General features: G+C 38.5%; 1 protein-coding gene across 6 annotated transcripts in view; it reads left to right on the forward strand.

The window, feature by feature from the left end:
- The window catches only part of DGKI (diacylglycerol kinase iota), a 210,213-nt gene that overhangs the window by 133,557 nt on the left and 57,151 nt on the right, over nucleotides 1-19,505 (forward strand). For all 6 annotated transcript variants that reach the window (XM_027680570.1, XM_027680573.1, XM_027680572.1 and 3 more), the window contains 4 exons: nucleotides 3,564-3,664; nucleotides 13,828-13,907; nucleotides 15,651-15,695; nucleotides 19,310-19,379. In XM_027680570.1, coding sequence (XP_027536371.1) covers nucleotides 3,564-3,664; nucleotides 13,828-13,907; nucleotides 15,651-15,695; nucleotides 19,310-19,379 — 296 coding nt within the window. The remainder of the gene's footprint in view (nucleotides 1-3,563; nucleotides 3,665-13,827; nucleotides 13,908-15,650; nucleotides 15,696-19,309; nucleotides 19,380-19,505) is intronic.

Genomic DNA, 19,505 nt, shown 5'->3' on the forward strand with positions numbered 1-19,505 from the left:
AAAGGCCAAGATCTGTTTCTCTCCAGTTATATGTTTTATCACACAACTTGCTTATCTAGTAGTTTTATCCTATCTTTATAAAAATGGGGTGAACAGGAGGGAGAAACGGGAGAATAACAAACTCTGACACTTGCTAGTTGATTGCCCTCCTACGCTGGACCTGGTCCTATCTCTCCTCAGGAAATGCATTACGTTTAAGATGGTGTGCTTATTGTTTCTGCAGAAGCAAATTCTGAGGTATACAGTGCACTGATATACCAAAAATTATACATTTTACAAAAGCATGGGCGGTATTCTCTTAAATATTTTCTAGTTATAAGGTACTTTTTGGAGAGAGTGTCTGTATGGTTCCTGGAACAACAAAAATATTTTAGATTTGCTCTTCATTTTAGATATTTTTCTTCTTCCAGTTCCAAGCAAAGAAAAATGACTTGCTCACTTCAGGTGAAAGGACTAATTTGGCTTGGAAGGTGATGCTGCAATAGGTTGCTGTCATCTTCAAGCTAGGAAATAACATTTTTTTTGTCTTCCTTACATGGCATTAGGTAGTGAGTCAGCATATCTACAGAAGTCAGTGTTGTCTTTCTCTCTCCACTTGGTGTTTAAACATTATCCTGTTCTCACAGGTAGGTTGAAGGGACACAGATGGCAATTAACCAAGGTTTGGCAGATGTTGGTCTGAGGCTTAACATCCCTCCCCTTTTTACAGGTCTTCTTAAGCACTGACTGGGGGTAAACATGATCATTCCTTCACCTTGTTATAATGGCTCCAAACATGGACTTGGAGAAATCATTGTTTCCCTGTCTTTCTTTTCTGTTCTGCTTTCACAAAATATCCAGATTATCCATTGTGATGATGAGGCCAGTTTGAAATGAGACTAGTTGTGATAGGACATTAGTCTACCACTAATTAATTGATAATGTTTGCAAAGAAAGTTCACCTTTGAACTAGTGCTTAGAAACTGAAAAGCAAAAAGCTCTACCATAACTGATTTTATACAGTTTTTCTAGTATTTTTCCACAGCTTTCAGAGTAGTTTGGCTGCTTAGGCCATGAAAGTTTCTTGAAGAAACCTAGTCTACTGAACTGGAAGAGCATTTTTGGTCATAGGCTTAGCAATCTGGTGAAGAGGGCTTTAAACTAAAGTTGCTGGGGAGGGGAATCTCAATCTGTACCAGTGCTGTATTACAAGTTTGATGTCTGTGCCAGCAATGGAAGCCCAGAGAGGGTTCACAGGTCAGCAGGAGAGCACCTCATGAAGAGTGCAAAGGAACTCCAGCCACTCCAGCAAGTATGTTGGATTCAGTGAGGAACCAACTTAAATGCCTCTATGCAAATGTACACAGCATGGGAAGGTTTGTATGGCAAACAGTCCCTGTGATGGGGTAGTTCCTGCACAGGAGTATCAGCTTTTGGTCAAGCAGTTGTTCTGAGCTGGTGGATTGGAAAGCATAGAGTTCAAACTTGGATTGCTCAAAACCAGTACAGATTTGATTCCAGTTTCAGGAGAAGCAGCAGTTTGAGAAAGTTTTTTGGTGTTGGGTTTATACTGAGCTACATTCAGTGCATAGCAAGGATGTCTCTCTTTGTAACATGGTTTAGTGTTACAACAGAAGTAAGTAGCTGAATTCTCCTGTTTGCCCATCCTTTTTCCTCCCAGCTGAGTTCAAAGCTTTATCCTGTATTGTACCAGTGCATAAAAGACTTCACTTTTCAGAGCTGTCAGTCTGTCATTTTCATGAACCCTATTACATGCAGTGAATTATTTCTTTTCTCCCCTCAGAAAAAGACTATGCACTTAAATTTCTATGGTTTCTGAATTAAACATGTTATTATATTTTCTTGGCTAAAATTAAGTATCCTATAATTTTTATATTTGAAACTTGTATTTTATAAAATTTGAAAGGGATTATAGTTCCTTAGACCGTGTTCACTTCTCAGCTAGCAATGTGACATATAAACTTGTTTGAAAAAGAAAAAGAAAAAATGTGTAAGTCAAAATGTAATTATGTTCTTCTTCCATCGATGCACCTCTCCTCCATGTGCAGACACTCATGTCTTGGTTGCTGAGACAGCTGTAGAGACTGCAGGTGGAGAGTGATGTTCTGTAGGATGACATGATGGCACCCGAGTTAGAAAGCTGCCTCCTAAAGCTGTGCTGGAACTTCCCAACCAAGACATCTGTCATTAAACTGCAAAATTTTAAATATGGGCAGTTTGCTGATATCTTGGGGCATTTTGACACAATAGTCCCTCTCAGTCAGCAGAGGGAAAACATTGGGTAACCTATATACTTCTGTCAGTCTTGCTGCCATTCTTAAGCATTTGTCATTCCTTCTAGGCTATTCTCCCTGTATCTTAGGCTAATTTTCCTCACTAATATAGAAACTCATGTTCAGAATGGGAATTTCTTCAGTGCAGCTACTCCTAGCATGTTGTCTTATGCTCCATTTTGGAGGCAACCTAAATTCATTATCATTTATCACTTTTTAGGCAGAGTACTTGTGACAATAGAACTTTTTAACTGGGACTTGATCTTCAATCTTTGTTTTCATCTGTCCAGCTATGACAGAATCATTTATACCAACAGAAAACATGCAACAGCTAACTCTGAAATAATTGCTAATTGTAATCCCACTGACTCTACCAAGAGGTGGCCACAAACCATGTGTTTTGTTAATTCTTTAGTATTTTCTAGTCAATAAGAAAATTACTCTTCAGTTTAGACAGGGAAAAAAAAGGGGACATTTGTGAGATGTGGCTTGTCGTGCACTAGCAGTGCAAATGCTGTACATCAAGTATTTTAAAATTGAGACAAAGAAAGAAGCAAATTTATGACAGCGCACAGTGTTTTGACTTTCAAAAAGCAGTGTGTATTAGTCAGTATTACCACAGGCAGAATTCTACTAACTAGATTAAAACAGAGAATACAGACAGTCTTTTGGTGGAAGGACAGAATGAGTAATCTACTTTTAACTGACCTGGGGGTCAGTTCCTCTAGGACAGACATTTGCTATGTGAACTGTAATACACAGATAGTCTCTCTTTCTTTAAAAATGGAAAATGCAAATGTAGCCATTAATTTGCATAACATTCAACAAAACTGAAAAAATCAAATAACAGGTTATGATATGGTAGAAACCAGCATGGAATAAAAAAAGAAAGCTTTTCAGGACACAGTATTTTTCCATGTCTTGAACTTCAGGTTGGCAGATCTACTGGCTGTGGTAGGGCCCTAGGGATGTACGCAAAGACAAACTGGAGAGGGAGGGGGCAGTTATAGAGAGATGAGACCACTCAGAAAATCCTTTACAACTCCACATCACACGACCAGCAAATAGGCTTCTTGATCTTGCTTATTATTGAAGGTTTAATATCTAAGTTATTGTGCAGTGGAAAGTCAAAATTTTAAATGCAAGAATGGGCCTGTGAAGAATTGGTCCAGTTTTGAAGAGGCTTGCTCTCTTTCTTCTTTCAGAGAAAATTAAAGTCACTTCATATCCTGTTTTCATTTGCTCTTCCAGGGAACACTTTGTCTAAGAAGCTTTCTTTTTTTCTTGCAGTCCTCATTCCATCCCAGATCGCCTGCGGATCAGAGTGAACAGGATTAATTTACAAGAATATGAGGGGCTACATTACGACAAGGAAAAACTCCGGGAAGCCTGTAAGTTGGACGAAGCCAGATTGTAGCTGCCTTTGGTAGAACATTCTGTGTAAATCATACATTGACCAAAAAGAAACCCCACCCCAAAAATAACAACAAAAAACCCCAAACACAAAGTCAAGCATACATTTTTGGATGAGTCATGTAGAGTGTATCTTCATCTATCTCTGTATATGTATTCTCTCTATATAAATAGTCTCTGTAAAAGTCATGTATAGAGATTCCAGCTGCTTTCTTGCTTTCCTATGCCTTTGCAAGTTGATTCTATTTACTGTAAAATAAGCGTTTTTCACACACATTTGTTTTTATTTTTGTTTTTCTGTTGATTCTGCTTGGTTTCTAGTGGATGAAAACATTCCAGATTTTATGATTAGCATCAGATTTCAAACTGAGTTGGGGAACTATGATGCATTTATCTTGGGGAACTAATCTTCCCCAGTGAAGGGCTTCTCCAGACCCTTACTCCTTAACAGCCTTCGGTTTTCCATATAAGAGAATAATCACTGTTTTGTTTCCTCATGTAATGGTTTAATTGCCATGTTCAGAGGTAAGTCAAAAGCAGACAGCAGTTGCTTTGGCAACATTGATGATGACAATCTGCACTTAAAAATGAAGTTCCTTTCCTTGGTGACACACAGACTCATTAATCAATGAGGGACAGGGCTTCTTGTGATAACCATTTAATAGTCTTTTTCATGCATCTGGCTCATTATTCATATTAAATTACAAGCATGACTGTTTGTTGTGCAACAAAGCTTCAGCTCCCTCTGTAATACAGAGCACTCTGATAATTACAGGATGACAATCCTTTTAATTGGTTTGCTTATCTTATTGTTGGAAGATAGTTAAACTGTTTCCATTTCACTCTTCTAGTTCCACCCCTCTTTATTCTTCCAGTTCACCATCTCTCCTTACAACAAAAGAATTGAAATGGCTTAAATTTTAATATAGGTCCTGACAGCCTTTACTGAAGTTTCTGTTAGTGGATTTTGGTCATAGTTAAAGCAATCAAAGCCTTTATCACTGGACTAAAAAGAATTTTAACAGATTGAGGATTCACTGGAGGGGTAATTGCTTCAAGCTTAAATTGAGAGTTTGACCTTGAGTGGTTTTCAGGCCACATTGAGCATACATTTCTCCAACACTGTTGGAAACAGTCTGGTTCATTTGGTGGTCCTTGCTGTGGTTTCTCATTTGAGGGGAACTATCCTCACCTATCCTTACTATGGATGTAAGTTATCTGTGTCTGTAGTTATTGTATATTAGGTCCTTAAGAGCCATTACATTTTCTGACACAAAATACATAACTTATTACATTTTTTCACTGCTGTGGTAAATATATATTTATGTTATTTGTCACCTGACAAAAGTCATAATGATAACATTATAAAAAAATGTCAGTGACTGATCTAGCACCTCTGAGATTTGGTTTTAGATTTTATACACATTTCATCACTTACTGGGTGTGTGCTTAAGAGGTTATCATTAAAAAAAGCAGATGTCTCTCTGTCAAGAGATAAAATGATTGCTTTTGGACATTGGTAGGTCATTTGCCATAAAATCCTTTTGTCTCTCTTTCAAGTTACTGCACAGCCAGCTTGGTAATATAACATAACTGGATTGGAGTATTTTCCCCAGACATTTTTCATGAAGTTGTTTTTCCTACCAGTCCTCTTTTAGCTGTCTTATTAATGCTTGTGCACTACTGCTTTTATGTCAAAATATGAGAAAGCAAATAATATCCCCATTATCCTAAAAGAAATGGGAAAAGATACCTACCTTATATCCTTTGCAGTTACTGGTGATGTCCTGTGTAAGGACATGTAACTTGCAGCATACACTGGTGGTCGTCAGCCTACTTCTCTGAACATACAACATAAGTTTCTCCTGCAAGAATTGTCTAGCCGTTAGTTTTCAGGAGGCTGATCTTGATTTGAGGACTTCTGGGTGATGTTAATTGTAACTGAAGAAAATCATGTATGGGAAGACAAGTGCTCTCTAAATAGTCAGAAACAAAACTGTTTTAAATATTCTAGTCAGTTCCTGGGATTCCATGAAGTAAAAAATGGAAAATCCTGGTGGTTCAGTGATTACAGACTTAACATCTGAGTTTTCCTGTGACTTACAGCAAGCTGCTTACATCTTTTCTGGAAGCTGCATGGTTATGCTAGAGGATTACGAGTTTTTATGAGGAAACTGGAAAACCATGTAGATCTTCTATTTAACAAGATTGGATAGCCATTTTAATTGTATTTCTGAAATAGAAAACTGCCATAAATTGTACATGGCTTTCTGGTGACATGTCTACGGATTGGTGCTGCCTCGCTCTCTCATATGCTAAATACTTATATGAAATAAACCTGCTATGTCCTCCTCATCAAATCATTTCATTGAGCATTGGCACTAAAAATTACTTGGTTAAAGGGGGAGAAGGGAAGTGCTGAGAGCGGAGAAGTGGCTCTCCTTTCTTTACTAAAGAAAGGGATGAGTGAGTGGGTGTGTGGAGGAATTGTTTGTACTAGCAAAATTCCAGAACACTGATATTGGAAAAGTTGTTTCTTGGAAGCTTTACTGGGGAATTGTTTCTACCAGGCCTGTTACTGAAGAGGCACTGGCTTCCTTCAACACGACTGTAGCTCTCATGTATATGTCTGTCACACTAGATGCTTGCAAGAGACTCAGTTTAGATACTTGTTCAGGCTTTGGCAGAATACCTACAACTGAATTCCAGAATACTATACTTAATACTCATTCTCTGTCCACAAGGATTAAAAGCACTTTTACCTCCCTAAATAATTTGAGAACCAAATCAGAATCCCTTAGCAATCTGAATAGGAAAAGGAAACCAGTTAATAACAAGTTATCCCTGAAGGAAAAATAGCAAAGAAGCTATTATGGTTTTTGCCTGTTACATGTCTCCATAATAGGATTTTAAAAGCTTTGACTTCAGTGTACTAATCTGGATCATTTTAATTCACAGTAAATATATTTCACTCCCCTTGTTTTCTTGAAATACTGATTTGAATCTATTTTCACCTAAAATTACACTTCCTGACATATAACAGTTTGTCATACAAACTGTTCCACGAAGATTAATCTTCGCTCTGCTGGAGGTAGACATCTCATTTTGAAAGCCTCCCAAGCAATTAAAGAATGTCATTTTGTCCTCTGAAGGGCATGACTGTCCTTAGCTCATTCTCCTTCTCTTGTTTTCTGCTTTTCTTCTCAATGCAGCTGGCATTTAACCAAGATGCTGTTTCTGAATTGTCCCTTTCTTCTCTCCCCTTGCTCCTTCTTTTCTCCTCCATTCTTTTTTCTGTCAACATCTTACTATTGTCTGTGGGATGATTGATGATGGTGCAGAGGATGCTTATTGATCCTTCAGCGAGGAGGGATGAATGCTTCCATGCAGCATTTTAAGAAAGGAATATATGTTGGCATTTCAGTTATGTTGTAATGTTCTTCACTGCAAATGAAGTTGCCTTCTCTAACACTTTCCTATATATGTCCCAAGCACTTGTCACTCTAGTCACAAGCTTCACCACTTCTGCCCAATATGAGAGTTGTGCATTACATGACCATAACCACCATTACCATATTCAAAAAGTGAGATGGGCTGATGTTTCTAGGTGGACAGATTTTAATTCTGTCTCTCTTGCCTGCATATTTTCTGTGCACTCTCTCTAATTTCCTGTCATAGCAGGAAAGTGTGATCCCAAGCTGCAGTGAGGGTGAACAATTGAGTTATTTTTAAAACAGCTAAAACTTTGTTTGAAACCCTATTTTCTCCTTTCAAATGGTACTAAGAAATTCCTGACAGTGGAGGTATACACAGAAACTAGTTATTTAAAAAAAGTTAGTTAACAGCAAACAAATGATAAACTAGCTAGTGACCAAGAGGTCTTCAACACTTCTTAGTCCTTCCTACCGACACCATTTCAGATTTCGCCATGAAAATGCAGCAGTGAAATAACTCACCATCAGCTGTAACTGAAGAGTTGTGGGGTTTTTTTAATAGAATATGTCAGTCTTTACTGACATTAACTTGTTGTGTATGCCTTAGCTGTAGAGAACCATCTTAGTTTCCTTGATACCACTGAGATTAAGGAGGAATCATACCCAATCTGGGTGATGCCAGTGTCAGAAATAACTCTCAGCTCTGTAGCAGCTCTGGGTTTCCCACACTTCCTTTTACACAGAGGCAGCTGTTCCTTATCTCCTCTTGAATAAAATAGCACACTAGATTCAAAAGCAATTTTTAAAAGAAATTAGTTCCATTTGTATAGCAATTGGACTATCTATAATCTAACAGTGCTTTTCCCTGCAGTCTCCCTGTTCTGTGTGTGTGTGAGATGCTGTAACATGATGTGATGTTAACCTCAAATTCTTCTCTTTGATTATACCTAGCTAGATGTCTATAATGCATGTGTCTCTGCCTTTAATTTCTGTGGGTTATCTAAGGGTTTTGGGTCATCCTAGGAGTTCTTATCAGATACATGGGTGTACATGGAGTGACAGCTTGTGAGTCATTTGGGATGTGTACATGTAAAGTGATACTGTAGTTTCCTCATACCAGGAATACACTTAGAATACCTGAGCTATCAAAGTTATTCTGACTCTTTAAAGCTCAGGGATATGACAGGTCAAGGTAATTTGGAGACTATTCTGTGTGATTTTGAACAACTAGCTAAGTAAGAAAAGGTCAACACTTAGGACTTGGTATTTATATCCTGAATATAAAGGGCAGCAGGGAGCGGCAGACTTCCTGATCAGCCATGAAGGAAATGTGCTCGTATTGAGAAGCAGCTTTGAGCTGGATGGGTTTAGGTGAGATGGGTTGTGCAGCTACAATCCTCTTCCCTCCTGTAAAGGAAACACCAATGGCCATTTATTTGCCAGGAGTTCTTAGGACGCATTGTGGCTTATCTGTAGAAGCTTTGTAAAAGACGCCATTACCTTCACTCTGCTTAAAAGTCACAGCCTTGCTCTAACAGCTTTGTTTTGTCAGTGTGTTGTGTAGACATTAGTTAATAATGCATTTTTTTGTCAGAGTGATTTAGTAAGATCCGAAATTGTAAGGGATTGGATGGATTGCTTAAAGCCACCCAGCAAGATGAAGCCAAGAGGATTAGAAGTCAGTAGTGAGTTAAATATTGGAAACTCTGTTATTGTCTGGGGTTGGGGGAAGGAGTAAACCCAAATCATTGAAATCTCATATCACTGAGTTATAGAATCATAGAATCAATGAGGCAGGAAGGGATCTTTAATGATCCTCAAGTTCCAACCCCCCTGTCATGGGCAGGGACACCTTCCACTAGACCAGGCTGCTCAAAGCCCCTGCCCTTGAACTCCCCCAGGGTTCCACTTCTCTGGGCCACCACTTTCCATCCACCACTTCTCTGGGCAACCCATTCCAATGTCTTGCCACCCTCATTGTAAAGAATTTCTTCCTAATATCTAATCTAAATCTACCTTGTCTTGACACCTCAAAGGGCATATCTATGTTCATTATAGTTCTCTGCCTTCCTTTCGACTAGAAGAGATGGGCGGTATTCCAAATAGATATAATTTTATATTTAGCCTAGAGGAGTGGAGAGAATCAAGAATATTAGCTTCCATTTCAGACTTTACAGGAAACCATGCCGTAGTTTGTCTTCTTGGTATAGACTTTTCTGTGAGGTTTTTCTGTCCTGTTTTACTTTCCTGTTTCCTTGTTGGTTTTCTGATTTGATTTCCTCTTACCTTTTCATTCCTGGTTTTGCCCTTTGGATATCTCATCCCACACACATCCTTCCTGCCTGTCTTAGTCTGTTTCTGTAGACCTCACAGTTCAGGTTCCTGGTTTTTTTTTAATCCTAAATCTTTATTCATTGTTCATCCAGATCTGTGCTGTCAGCTCTCAGTCACACTATCCATTCCCTCTGCCAGTTTCAATTCCCAGCTCTTCAGAGTTTTCTTTCTGTAACCTGTTCCTTTTCGTGTGGTGTTTGGGACAGGTTCTCTCTTCCTTTGGCTTGGACAGCTTTTTCCTTTGTTTAGCAGGGTACTGGAGAAGTCACTGAGAGCCTGGAGGGGATGACTGCCTTCTCAAACCTGGTCTGGTTTAATCTGATAGCCTCCACCGTGTTTTACCTCCTGACCTGTGAGGATTTTAGAGTTGGACTGCTAGTGCTAAAAAAACTAGCAACCAACACATATAGGGAGAATTAGGTTTTTCCCAGTATAATAAGCAAAAGGGATCTGAAGAGGCACATGGCTTAGATTTGTGTGGTAGAGAAAATCCTTTTGTACAAACTCCTTTTTATTAAAACCATACCGGGAAAGCCAAACCTTATAATATTAATGTCTGAATATTTTAGAATTCTCTACCAAGAATTTATTTGATCCTTCACATTCTTAATATCAGTGAAAACCCCTCAGGAAAATGGCATTCTTATAACATCTTCAGTAGTGAGGATCCTTTATTTGCTACATTAAACATTTAGAACCCAATGTCTAACCTCCCCAGTCCCCCGAGGTATGTCAGACTCAGAATGAGTTTTCCTGGCATCCACATTTGCCTTAATGCTCTGTCTCAAGGCTGTTTTGTTTGGGATTTGAGCGGGTTAATATGGTGTTAAGATCACAAATTGAATCCTTTCATAATAGTAAATGGGGAAGCTAATTGAATTCTATTTTTTCTTCATGGTGCCATATGCAGTATATTCAGGCTTCCGTCATTTATGTCCCCAATACTATTAAAGAGTTCACTAGCTTTAGGTATTCAGCATAATGGGCAGTTAATAGGTGGAAGATTTGTTTGCTGTTTATAAATTCCATAGCTAATTTCATGAGGACTCAGAAATCATTATTAATCTTGCAGATAATTAGAGCACCACGTTACCCCTACTGCTGCATCTACCCAACCCTCCTCCTGATGATACTCAGTTTTGGTTAGTGTTGCTAGGAACAAAAAGCTTTCTGCAGTGTTGGTTCAGAATATGAAGTAACTGTCTGCTCGTCTCATTTTCTGGGGTTCTTGCACTGCTGCTCATCACTGCAGTGTGAGTCTGTATCCACACCTTCCTGGACAAAGTCCTTTTTTATCATTCAGGGACCACAAAGGAATGGGGAGCTGGATGCAAGTGGCCGGAAGAGCAGGCGCCTCAGAAGAAAAATATCTGGCACTTGAATGCTGTGGCTTGGCTCATTACCTGAGACTATCCCTTATTTTTTGGTGTATTCCCATGTGTGGAGTTATCCATATATTCACAGGAGTGGACAGTGTGTGGGTGTATGGGAAGTTGCTCTGTAGTGCCTGTGCTCTTAATGTAATTGTTTGTCCTCCCACCCCTCACTTGGCATATTCAGTAATCGCTGTGTCCCACAGCACTGTTCTGTACTGTCCACATCCTCATCCACACAGTGCTATTCAGCAAATAGAGAAGTTCCTCTATTCCTGCATGAAAGCACCCACAATGTTATTGAAGGCCGTGCATGTTGACTTTGTCTTTAACTGGTTTATCATAAATTAACTCCTTTTGCCACTCTTGCGCAGTTTTGCCCTATTTTTAGAATGAGAAACAACCCGATAGTTTCAATCCCATTATCAATCATTAAGTATTTGCTTTTGTTTTCAAACAGCAACTATTGTGAAGAACTTTGGAAGTCTTGGCTGTGTGGTGCATTTTATTTACTTACTGTGGTTTCTGAAAAATGAGGGCTGGGAACATTTTCCTTGCTGAAAGCTAAATGAGTCTTGCAAAAAACCCCAACCAACCAACCCACAGAAAAAACCTCACAAAAAATCCAAAACAAACAAACAAAAAATTTGGAAAGCAGCATTTTAACATATACTATAGTGTTACCCAGTGATGACTTTAAAGGTTTTTCAAAGGACATGAACCATATGGAATGGAACCCCTTGAGACCCACCTCATGCACCTTATCCCTTAAGCCATTGACCCCAAAAGCCGTAGATCGTGCTAATTCACGATTTTCAAACAGTTAAGACAGCACATTTCTTTTCAAGGCCAAAGTCACACAGCCCAGAATTTCAGAATTGTTCTATGGCCATTAGCAACTGGTATGACATAATTTAATTGAAGTTGTGAATCACTACTTTTTTCTTCACTCATTAGATGAGACCCATAAATATTGCCACTAAGATACCTATTGAATATTAGTTTTTGCTTTTTAGATATTTTGGTGGATTTCTTTAGAATTCCAGATGTTCCTAAGGTCCTTCTCTTTCAGGCCGTCAGGAATGGTGATAGTTAAGGATTTCAGTTTTGTGTTATCTGCGTTGTTTTGGCAGGTCAAAGCTTTAGTCCCCATTAAGTGTATAGAAGAGAGACAAAATCTGTAGTGACAGTTTATGAGCCAATGGTGTAGCTCCCTAGTGCTCTGTAGCTATTGGAGGTGTAACTGTGTCTGCTGCAATTCACTTTTTAGTGCTATAAATGAATTTAACAAACACTTCTTTCAGTAAGGCTTGCAAAGGGATCTGCTGAATTGAAGCTAGATAGCCATTAAGAACTCTCTGCAAAGAGCTTAAGGGTCTCCTGTCAGAGCAGGTTAAGCAATAATAAACACTAAGCAAAGAGAATCAGTTTGTAACCCAGAGCATTGGAGCGCGTGAAGCAAACCTCATGATTGACCCTCCTTCCACTCGCTTGTCTCTCAGTTTCTGTTCTGTAATGAAAGAATCTGGGAGGTCACAATGAGCACTGTTCCCACCTGACCTTTCTGAAAACGTGTAGGGGAATTGTCATTGCTGTTGGATGTCAGTGTTTCAGGCGACGTGTGAGTTCTTTTGTTCTTCCTGCTGATCCCTTCTTCATGTCCTTGGTTCTCCCTCCAGCATTTTTTTTCCTCTGCTTCCATTTTTCCTGGGTCTATAGCTGTTCTGCTGTTCAATTTGCTTTCCAAACACAATGCTGGCAGCATTGTTGAACCCTGTGCTGGTCTCTGAGGTCTGCTGTGAACTTGACTGCTGTAGGTGTTTCCCAGGTCTTCTCCCTGAAACCACTGAGCTCCTCTTTGTACTTCTAGCCTTGGTGGACCAGAAAAAGAGGAACTATGTTCCCTGATATCTTTTAGCGCTGTCTTGTTCTCTTACCAGAATGAGGAACTTCTCGGTATTTGAATATTTCTCCCTCTTAATCAACTTGTTTTCAACAGCAGGAAAGGCTGCAGCACAGTACTGTTTTCTATTTATCTCAGAAACCTTGGCGATTTTATGTTGCTGATCATTATCCAGTTATCAAAATTGTTTATGAGTTGATATTCTGCTCTCCTTCTGGAATAATTCATGTGAGGATTTAAATATATTTCCTGCTGCTCCCATAAATTTTTGGGGCATTATTTGATTAAAGACCCTCCAGGGAGGAAAAAAAAACTTTATTCAGTGATTCAGTTTTACAAAATCAGGTACTCAAGAGTGTTCACTTGTTTTCTTCTTATTTAATGAGATCTTAGTAGGTAGCTCTCTTGGTACCTTTCTTGTGGAATCATGTATACTTTTTTCTATTTATTCTTTTTGTGGATTTGTTTTGGACTCCTTTTGGCTGCAAGAACAGAATGACTGTGGAAACCTAAATGTCCTGTTATTAAAAATGTTGCCCTCACCTGAAGGGAATTATTTGCTGGCTTTTTTTTTTTTCCTGACTAAATATGGAGATGTGTCAATTTTGTGTGTAGATGGAAAAATGTCTGTTTTGATTTGAAAGCAGCCCTACATCAAAATAACATGGTGTTGGACAGTTTTCTCTGAAATCAGGCTGTGACTTTGATTACTTTAAATCTGTAGACTTTGTTCTGAAAATAAAATATTACTCTTATTTCAAGGTATAAGGGCACCTCCCTTACTCTTTTTCTGAGGCATGTTCCATTCTTTGCAGTTAATGTTTGATGTTGACATCAGAAAATGAAGTACATAATTTAACTGAATATGTTTCAGCTTCTTTCATGAAACCATGAAAGGTGTTTGAAAACTGAAATATTTGATAATTATAAGTGGGCGAAACTAACAATGAATAATAATCTTTTAAATATTTGTTAAGATTTAGATAATAGAAAGCTTTTGTGAGGATATTAAAAAAACAAAGTCGAAGCCCACTGCAAATCTGTTCAAGTTTAAGAGACTTAGTTAAAGAGGTTTTTCTTTGTTTTTGATTTTTCAGCCATTCCCCTAGGAATTATAGTTGTACGAGGAGACTGTGACTTGGAGACTTGTCGTATGTACATTGACCGCCTACAAGAGGTGAGGCTTTTGTGAATTCAGATATCATTTGCTAATCTATTTTACGTTTCTTTCAGTTCTGAGTGCAGAGGACTAGTAGTTGCAACAACTGTATATTAAGACTGTTGCAATTTGCCTGCCACTGAAATGAAAATTCTAGAATTAAGAGATGATAATAAAAGTACTGAAAGTATTTCTTAAACAGGAAATTAAAAATCACACTGATTCCTTTTAAATGGTAACATAATTGATGTGGATGGGTGTGTTTACTTCTCTTTGATTAAGAATAGAATGCCAGAACTTTCCACAAACGTTGCTGAAATTACCTAAATTGTGCATTAGAAAGTGTGTTATGTAAGGATAAGCATTGTGGTATTTGAGTGGGTCCAGTTATTCAACTGTTACTCTCTAATACTGTCGTGTAGTAATCTGAGAAATCACTAAACACTACAACTATCGAATAGATTGTTCCAAATCTCAGAAGTATATGTTCATGCAGCTAATAATAGTGCCACTCTTATTGCCTTGAACACCTTGACTCGTGAGAGTTCATTCTACAATACAGTCTGGGAAATGGAGACTCCAAATGTATCATTACCCAAATCATTTTAAGTGTGTATGCCTTTAGTGATAAAACTAATGGATTTTCATCACCATACTGTGTCTGATTGTTTTTAATCTCTTAAAAATCACTATCTTAGTGATATCTTTCAATAACATTTACAAGTGTGAGGACATCATGTAGGTTTATAAATCGTTGGTCTGATTTATGTAGGAACTATGAATCTCACCCCTTTCATTGAACTCTTTGGGAGCCATTGATTTCCTGTAAGTTTTGGAACTCTTCACTTGCAGTCAGAATATGAGCCTTAGTATCTCACTTCAGGGTTTCACTTCTTTGCATTTCTGAACATCCAGACCTGAGGTGTGACTTATTATCAGGCAGAAAACCACATTGTATGTTGCATAAGGTGCATACCATAAGGTAAGGTGTAAGATGCATATTTGCAGTATGGAGTATGGAAAATTACAATCAGTCTGGAAGTTCTGGTTCAATTACCCATAGTGGTTGTGGAGGAGCTGTGTTTCCACAACCTTGTGCAGTTTCTGTGCCTTTTTTTTTTTAATGTGCTTGATTTGGCTCAGACCTATTTGCTGAGAATAGAGGTGCCAAGTTTTTATTGAGCTCTGCCAGCTTGGTTGCTGCTGGGGGGCAATGGTCTGTAGGCCAGGCTCTATGGTGGATTAAGTCATGAGCTATAACTATTTGACAAAATCGCTATTAAAATAAATTAGATTCCTGAACCCTGCTAAATATCAGGATCATTCTGATATGACCTCCTTGGAGTGAGGTTGTCTTAAAATGGGGAGAACTGCCAGTGGTTTTCTTCAGTGCATTAATCACTTGAAACTATTTGTAAAAAAAGGCTTAGATTTTTAGCATATTTTCATTAACTTTTTTGCTGATATTCTAAATTTAGATAGTTCTCATGGAACAAATAGATTTGTAGCATGGTAAAGATTCATTAAAACATAATCTCTATATTTTTGAAACTGTTTTTTTTTACCAAATGCGTGCAAATCTAAACTTTAAGTGAACTTTCCATGACTATTCTGTGGTGTTTGTTTCACGTGCTTAAAACCAGTGAGAAATATTTGCAAAATGATTTGTGTTTGCCCAACCACTTCAGATAGTAGAACTGCAAACAGCTCTTGTTGCTTTGGTCTTTTTCATCACTGCTGTGTCTTTCATTCTCCATCTAGGACCTACAGTCAGTACCTTCTACTACACAGAGAGTTCATTACCAGGTGAGATAAGCTTTCCTTTTATTATCAGAACAAAAAGAGTTAACAATGTGAACTGCACTCTTTGCGTTTGAACCTATATGTTCTTGGGCTAAACACCTATGTTTTAGCTGAATTTCTGATTAACATTTATGCTTTAATCTTGGATAGCCATTCTGATTTCTCTTGTACAATCCTTTTCCTTGCAAGCCTTATGGAATCACCTTTAAAACTAGCACAGGATGATGATGGGAGTGATACTGCGATAGTGGTACCTTGCATATTGAAGTGAATGAGAGACTGTGTCCTGTAGGACAAATGACAAAAGTAAAACTTTTTCTCTCTCTGAGAAACAGAACAATAACATGTTATATTGCATAGCTGTAGTAATAAAGTCTTATCAGTGAGAAAAAAAAGGAGTTGTAGCAGGCCTAACCTCTTAATAATTCTGTACATGTCAGTCATCTACTTTAACATAATCTTCAGGGTAATTTTTTAATCCATCTTGGGCACAAATGTGTTTTCTGCATGAGACAAACAATTTTTAGGTGGCTAGTTCTTAAAATTGGTCTCTTTGTGCATTTTACAACTTTATTCTACAATACAGAACTTGCCTTTACAGTTTGAAGTATTGTTGTATATTTCTCTCAGTAAAATAATGCATTGCAGAGCACTTCAATTGGAAGTAAACTAACTCAAACTAACTCTACTGGCTCCTGAAGTGGTTGGATATTAGCACAGAGACTTGACACAAACCATGGTCAGTTGACATAGTTCTTAGGATCACAAGCTTGCATGGTGTTGATAAGGTTTTTCCTAATTTAGCAGTGCAAGTCTTATTGGATCAGCAGGAACAAGTTCACTGAGAAAGCGTACAGAGATCCAGATGAGAGGAACCAATTGTGGTGAAATTGCAGATAATTTCTTGGGTGTTACTGATTACTTGGGTGATACAGAATTCTAGTTTCACAAGAATGCCTGTTAGATGCACTGACTGCAGGCACTATAAGAAAATGCAATTTGGCATGTTTTCCTGGAGTTGCCTCCTTCTTATCAGTTCATGGTTTGTTTCTTCATTTCCCTGTCCAATGTTAACCTCATATTTTTGACATTTCCATCAGTCATTTCCCTGGAACTGAGTTTTAGAGCACTGTTAGTGTCTAGCAAATTGACTAATAAATCAGCATGTATGATTCTATTCCACTCATTATAAATTAACCTAAGTGGCTGCTGACTGCTCCATGTGTAGGAAACTGCCCGAGGTAAAATGAAGAACTAAATCTGCTTATATGGAGAGGTCTAAAAAAGAGTATGAAATGTTGAAAATCAGCTCAATACTTGGCTCTAACCTCTGCAGTTATATCAGTATATGAATTAGTTGCCTAGCCATCTTCTCTAGTGCACAGCAGTGTGAAATCCCTAACATACCATCCATTTTTTATGATGCTACAATTTTGAATGCGCCCCTCTCTGTGTTTTGTCTTCAGTAGGTGTTTGTCCTGGTTTCTTCAAACATGTTTTTTTTCTCAGTGGGTCACTTTCTGCAAACTGTCTTGTTAGGTTAATTTGAGGTTTGTTCCACATTGGTATCCCTATACGAATTGCAGAAATGGGAAAAAGCAGTGGATAAAGGGCATGAATAAGGTGCTTAAAGTGATAGAACTGTCTTTATACCTCACTAATAAGGTGTCATGGGTACTTTTAGGTCTCATAAATGCAGTTCTCTTGTGTGATTCCTCTGCAGCTCAAAACATGGGAAGTCAGCAGAAATATTAGCAAGCCTAGGTACAAATGAGAAAAATTACACTAGATTTGTTTCTCATACTGTTTTGTTTCTCTAATGAGTTTATTACTCATAACATACCATTCTCATGGGCCTGAGACTTTGCAAGCTAGTTCTGCAGTTGATCTGTAATGAAGTCTTGGAAGGAGGATATCACAATATGCAATTTGTGATTCAAATTTATATTTACCAGCATTATCCCTATGTGCACTTTGCCAACATTATGTACTCTATGAATTTTTACTCATTTTTCCTCTTTGTGTAAACTACTTTTTAGTACACACCATTATTGTATGTTTTCTTCCTTTTTCCCTTTGTATAGCTGTCCTCTTCTTTCCACACAGTGGACTAAATATTAAGATACATAAAGCTTTGTGTAGAGACAGATGACAGCAAACCTAATGGATTTCAGTGATCCTTGATTCTCCCACAAAGCCCTCAGCTGCAATACTAGCAAACCTAAGCATCCCACAGCTTGGTTAGTCCTTCTTAGAGAAAGAAAAGGTGTATTTTAAATCTGATTCAGTGAAACCATTGAGATGTGTTGCTTGGTCCCCATGTGCAGATAAAGTTCACTTTATGGAATTTGACACTGTCATTGTCTCCATCTCTCCTGTAGTGAGGCTGGAGACAATAAGCTGTACATGAGAGCAAGGTTTATGAAATTGAGTAAAATCCTCCCTGTTGCTTCTACATTTTCTTTTCTAGTCATGTGACTTGGTATACTACTCTGTAGTCTGTTGTCTGAAAGAGGAGTAAAGTTTAATCTTGAGTCAATATGAGCCTGAATTTACATTGTTTGTAGATGTGCTGATTGTACTGCTTAAGATGTAAATAATGATACAATCTGGCTCTACACAAAGTTTGTGTGTGTGCCCAAGATCCATGCTGTCGTGTTTTACCCTGTGCAAATACATTTGTGTTTAAATGTTATATGCCAGTGGCTTTAAGAATTTGGCTGACCATACACTGGCAGCATGGAGCACAGAGATGACCACCCTCTGCTCTCTTGAGATCCCTTTTGCCTCTCCAGCTCAGTGCGAGCTAAAAATGCAGGGAGGACTGAGTGCTTGGTGAGCACAGGTCAGTAAGAAGGTCTCCCCAGTCATTTAGTTTGGTTCCTGAAGTAACATCTGTCAGATCTCCAGGAGCAGATTTTTTTAGCCAGAATGGGAACATGTTGATGTAGGATGTCTATTTTTTTGACCAGTGGTGGTCCTCAGACCTGCACTCTCCGTATTCTTGGTACAGGGGATAACATGTTTTTTAATCCAATATGCATTTGGGACAGAGCAAAGTGGGGAATTGCTTTGAGTGGCAGGTGAGTAGAGAAGGCAAAAGTGTGTAAAAATACTGCGCTGGAACAAAGGAAGGTGACAGATACTTTCAGGCTCTTGGGGATGGTTCTGTGCAGGGCCAAGAGTTGGACTCAATGATCCTTGTGGCCCCTTCCAGCTCAGCATATTCTGTGATTCTGTGACAGCACATAAGTAACATACAGTAATTAGAGTTTGTGGCTGCTGTTTGATGCTGATGTGTGTCTTTGATCTCTTTCACCTGCCTCTGTTCCTGTTAGGAAAGCTGTTGTTGATGCAAAGGTTTTGATACTTCTGAGCTGAAGGGAAGAGGACAGCTGAAGATGTGGCTAAAACTAACCATGTCAGTTTACTCTTTTGTATGATTGCAGTCAAACCTTGATGTCATGGAGAAGAAAAGTGGGTTTAGGTTATGTAGCTTTTACACATTGTGCAACGTCAGTAGAGCAAAATGAAAAAAAGCATAAAGTCTAGGAAATAGCCCATCTTAGAGAAAAATCGGTTCCTTTTTTAAAATATAATTTCCCTGCCCTATACAGGACCAGGAAAGCTCTTTCCCCAGAGTACTTTCTGTCCAGAGGCTCTCTCCTAGATGGTGCTTCCTAGATGGTGAGTGCATCTCCCTTGTCTTGTGTCCAGCGTGCTTCTTGCCTCTGTTGTGCGTATGAAGGATAGTTCATCTGAGAGTATTAACTGTGGTGGGGTAACTTGTTCCTTCTTGTTACACTGAGCAGG

Source organism: Neopelma chrysocephalum, unplaced genomic scaffold, assembly GCF_003984885.1.
Source record: "Neopelma chrysocephalum unplaced genomic scaffold, ASM398488v2 Primary Assembly neopelma1_59, whole genome shotgun sequence".
NCBI lineage: Eukaryota > Metazoa > Chordata > Aves > Passeriformes > Pipridae > Neopelma > Neopelma chrysocephalum.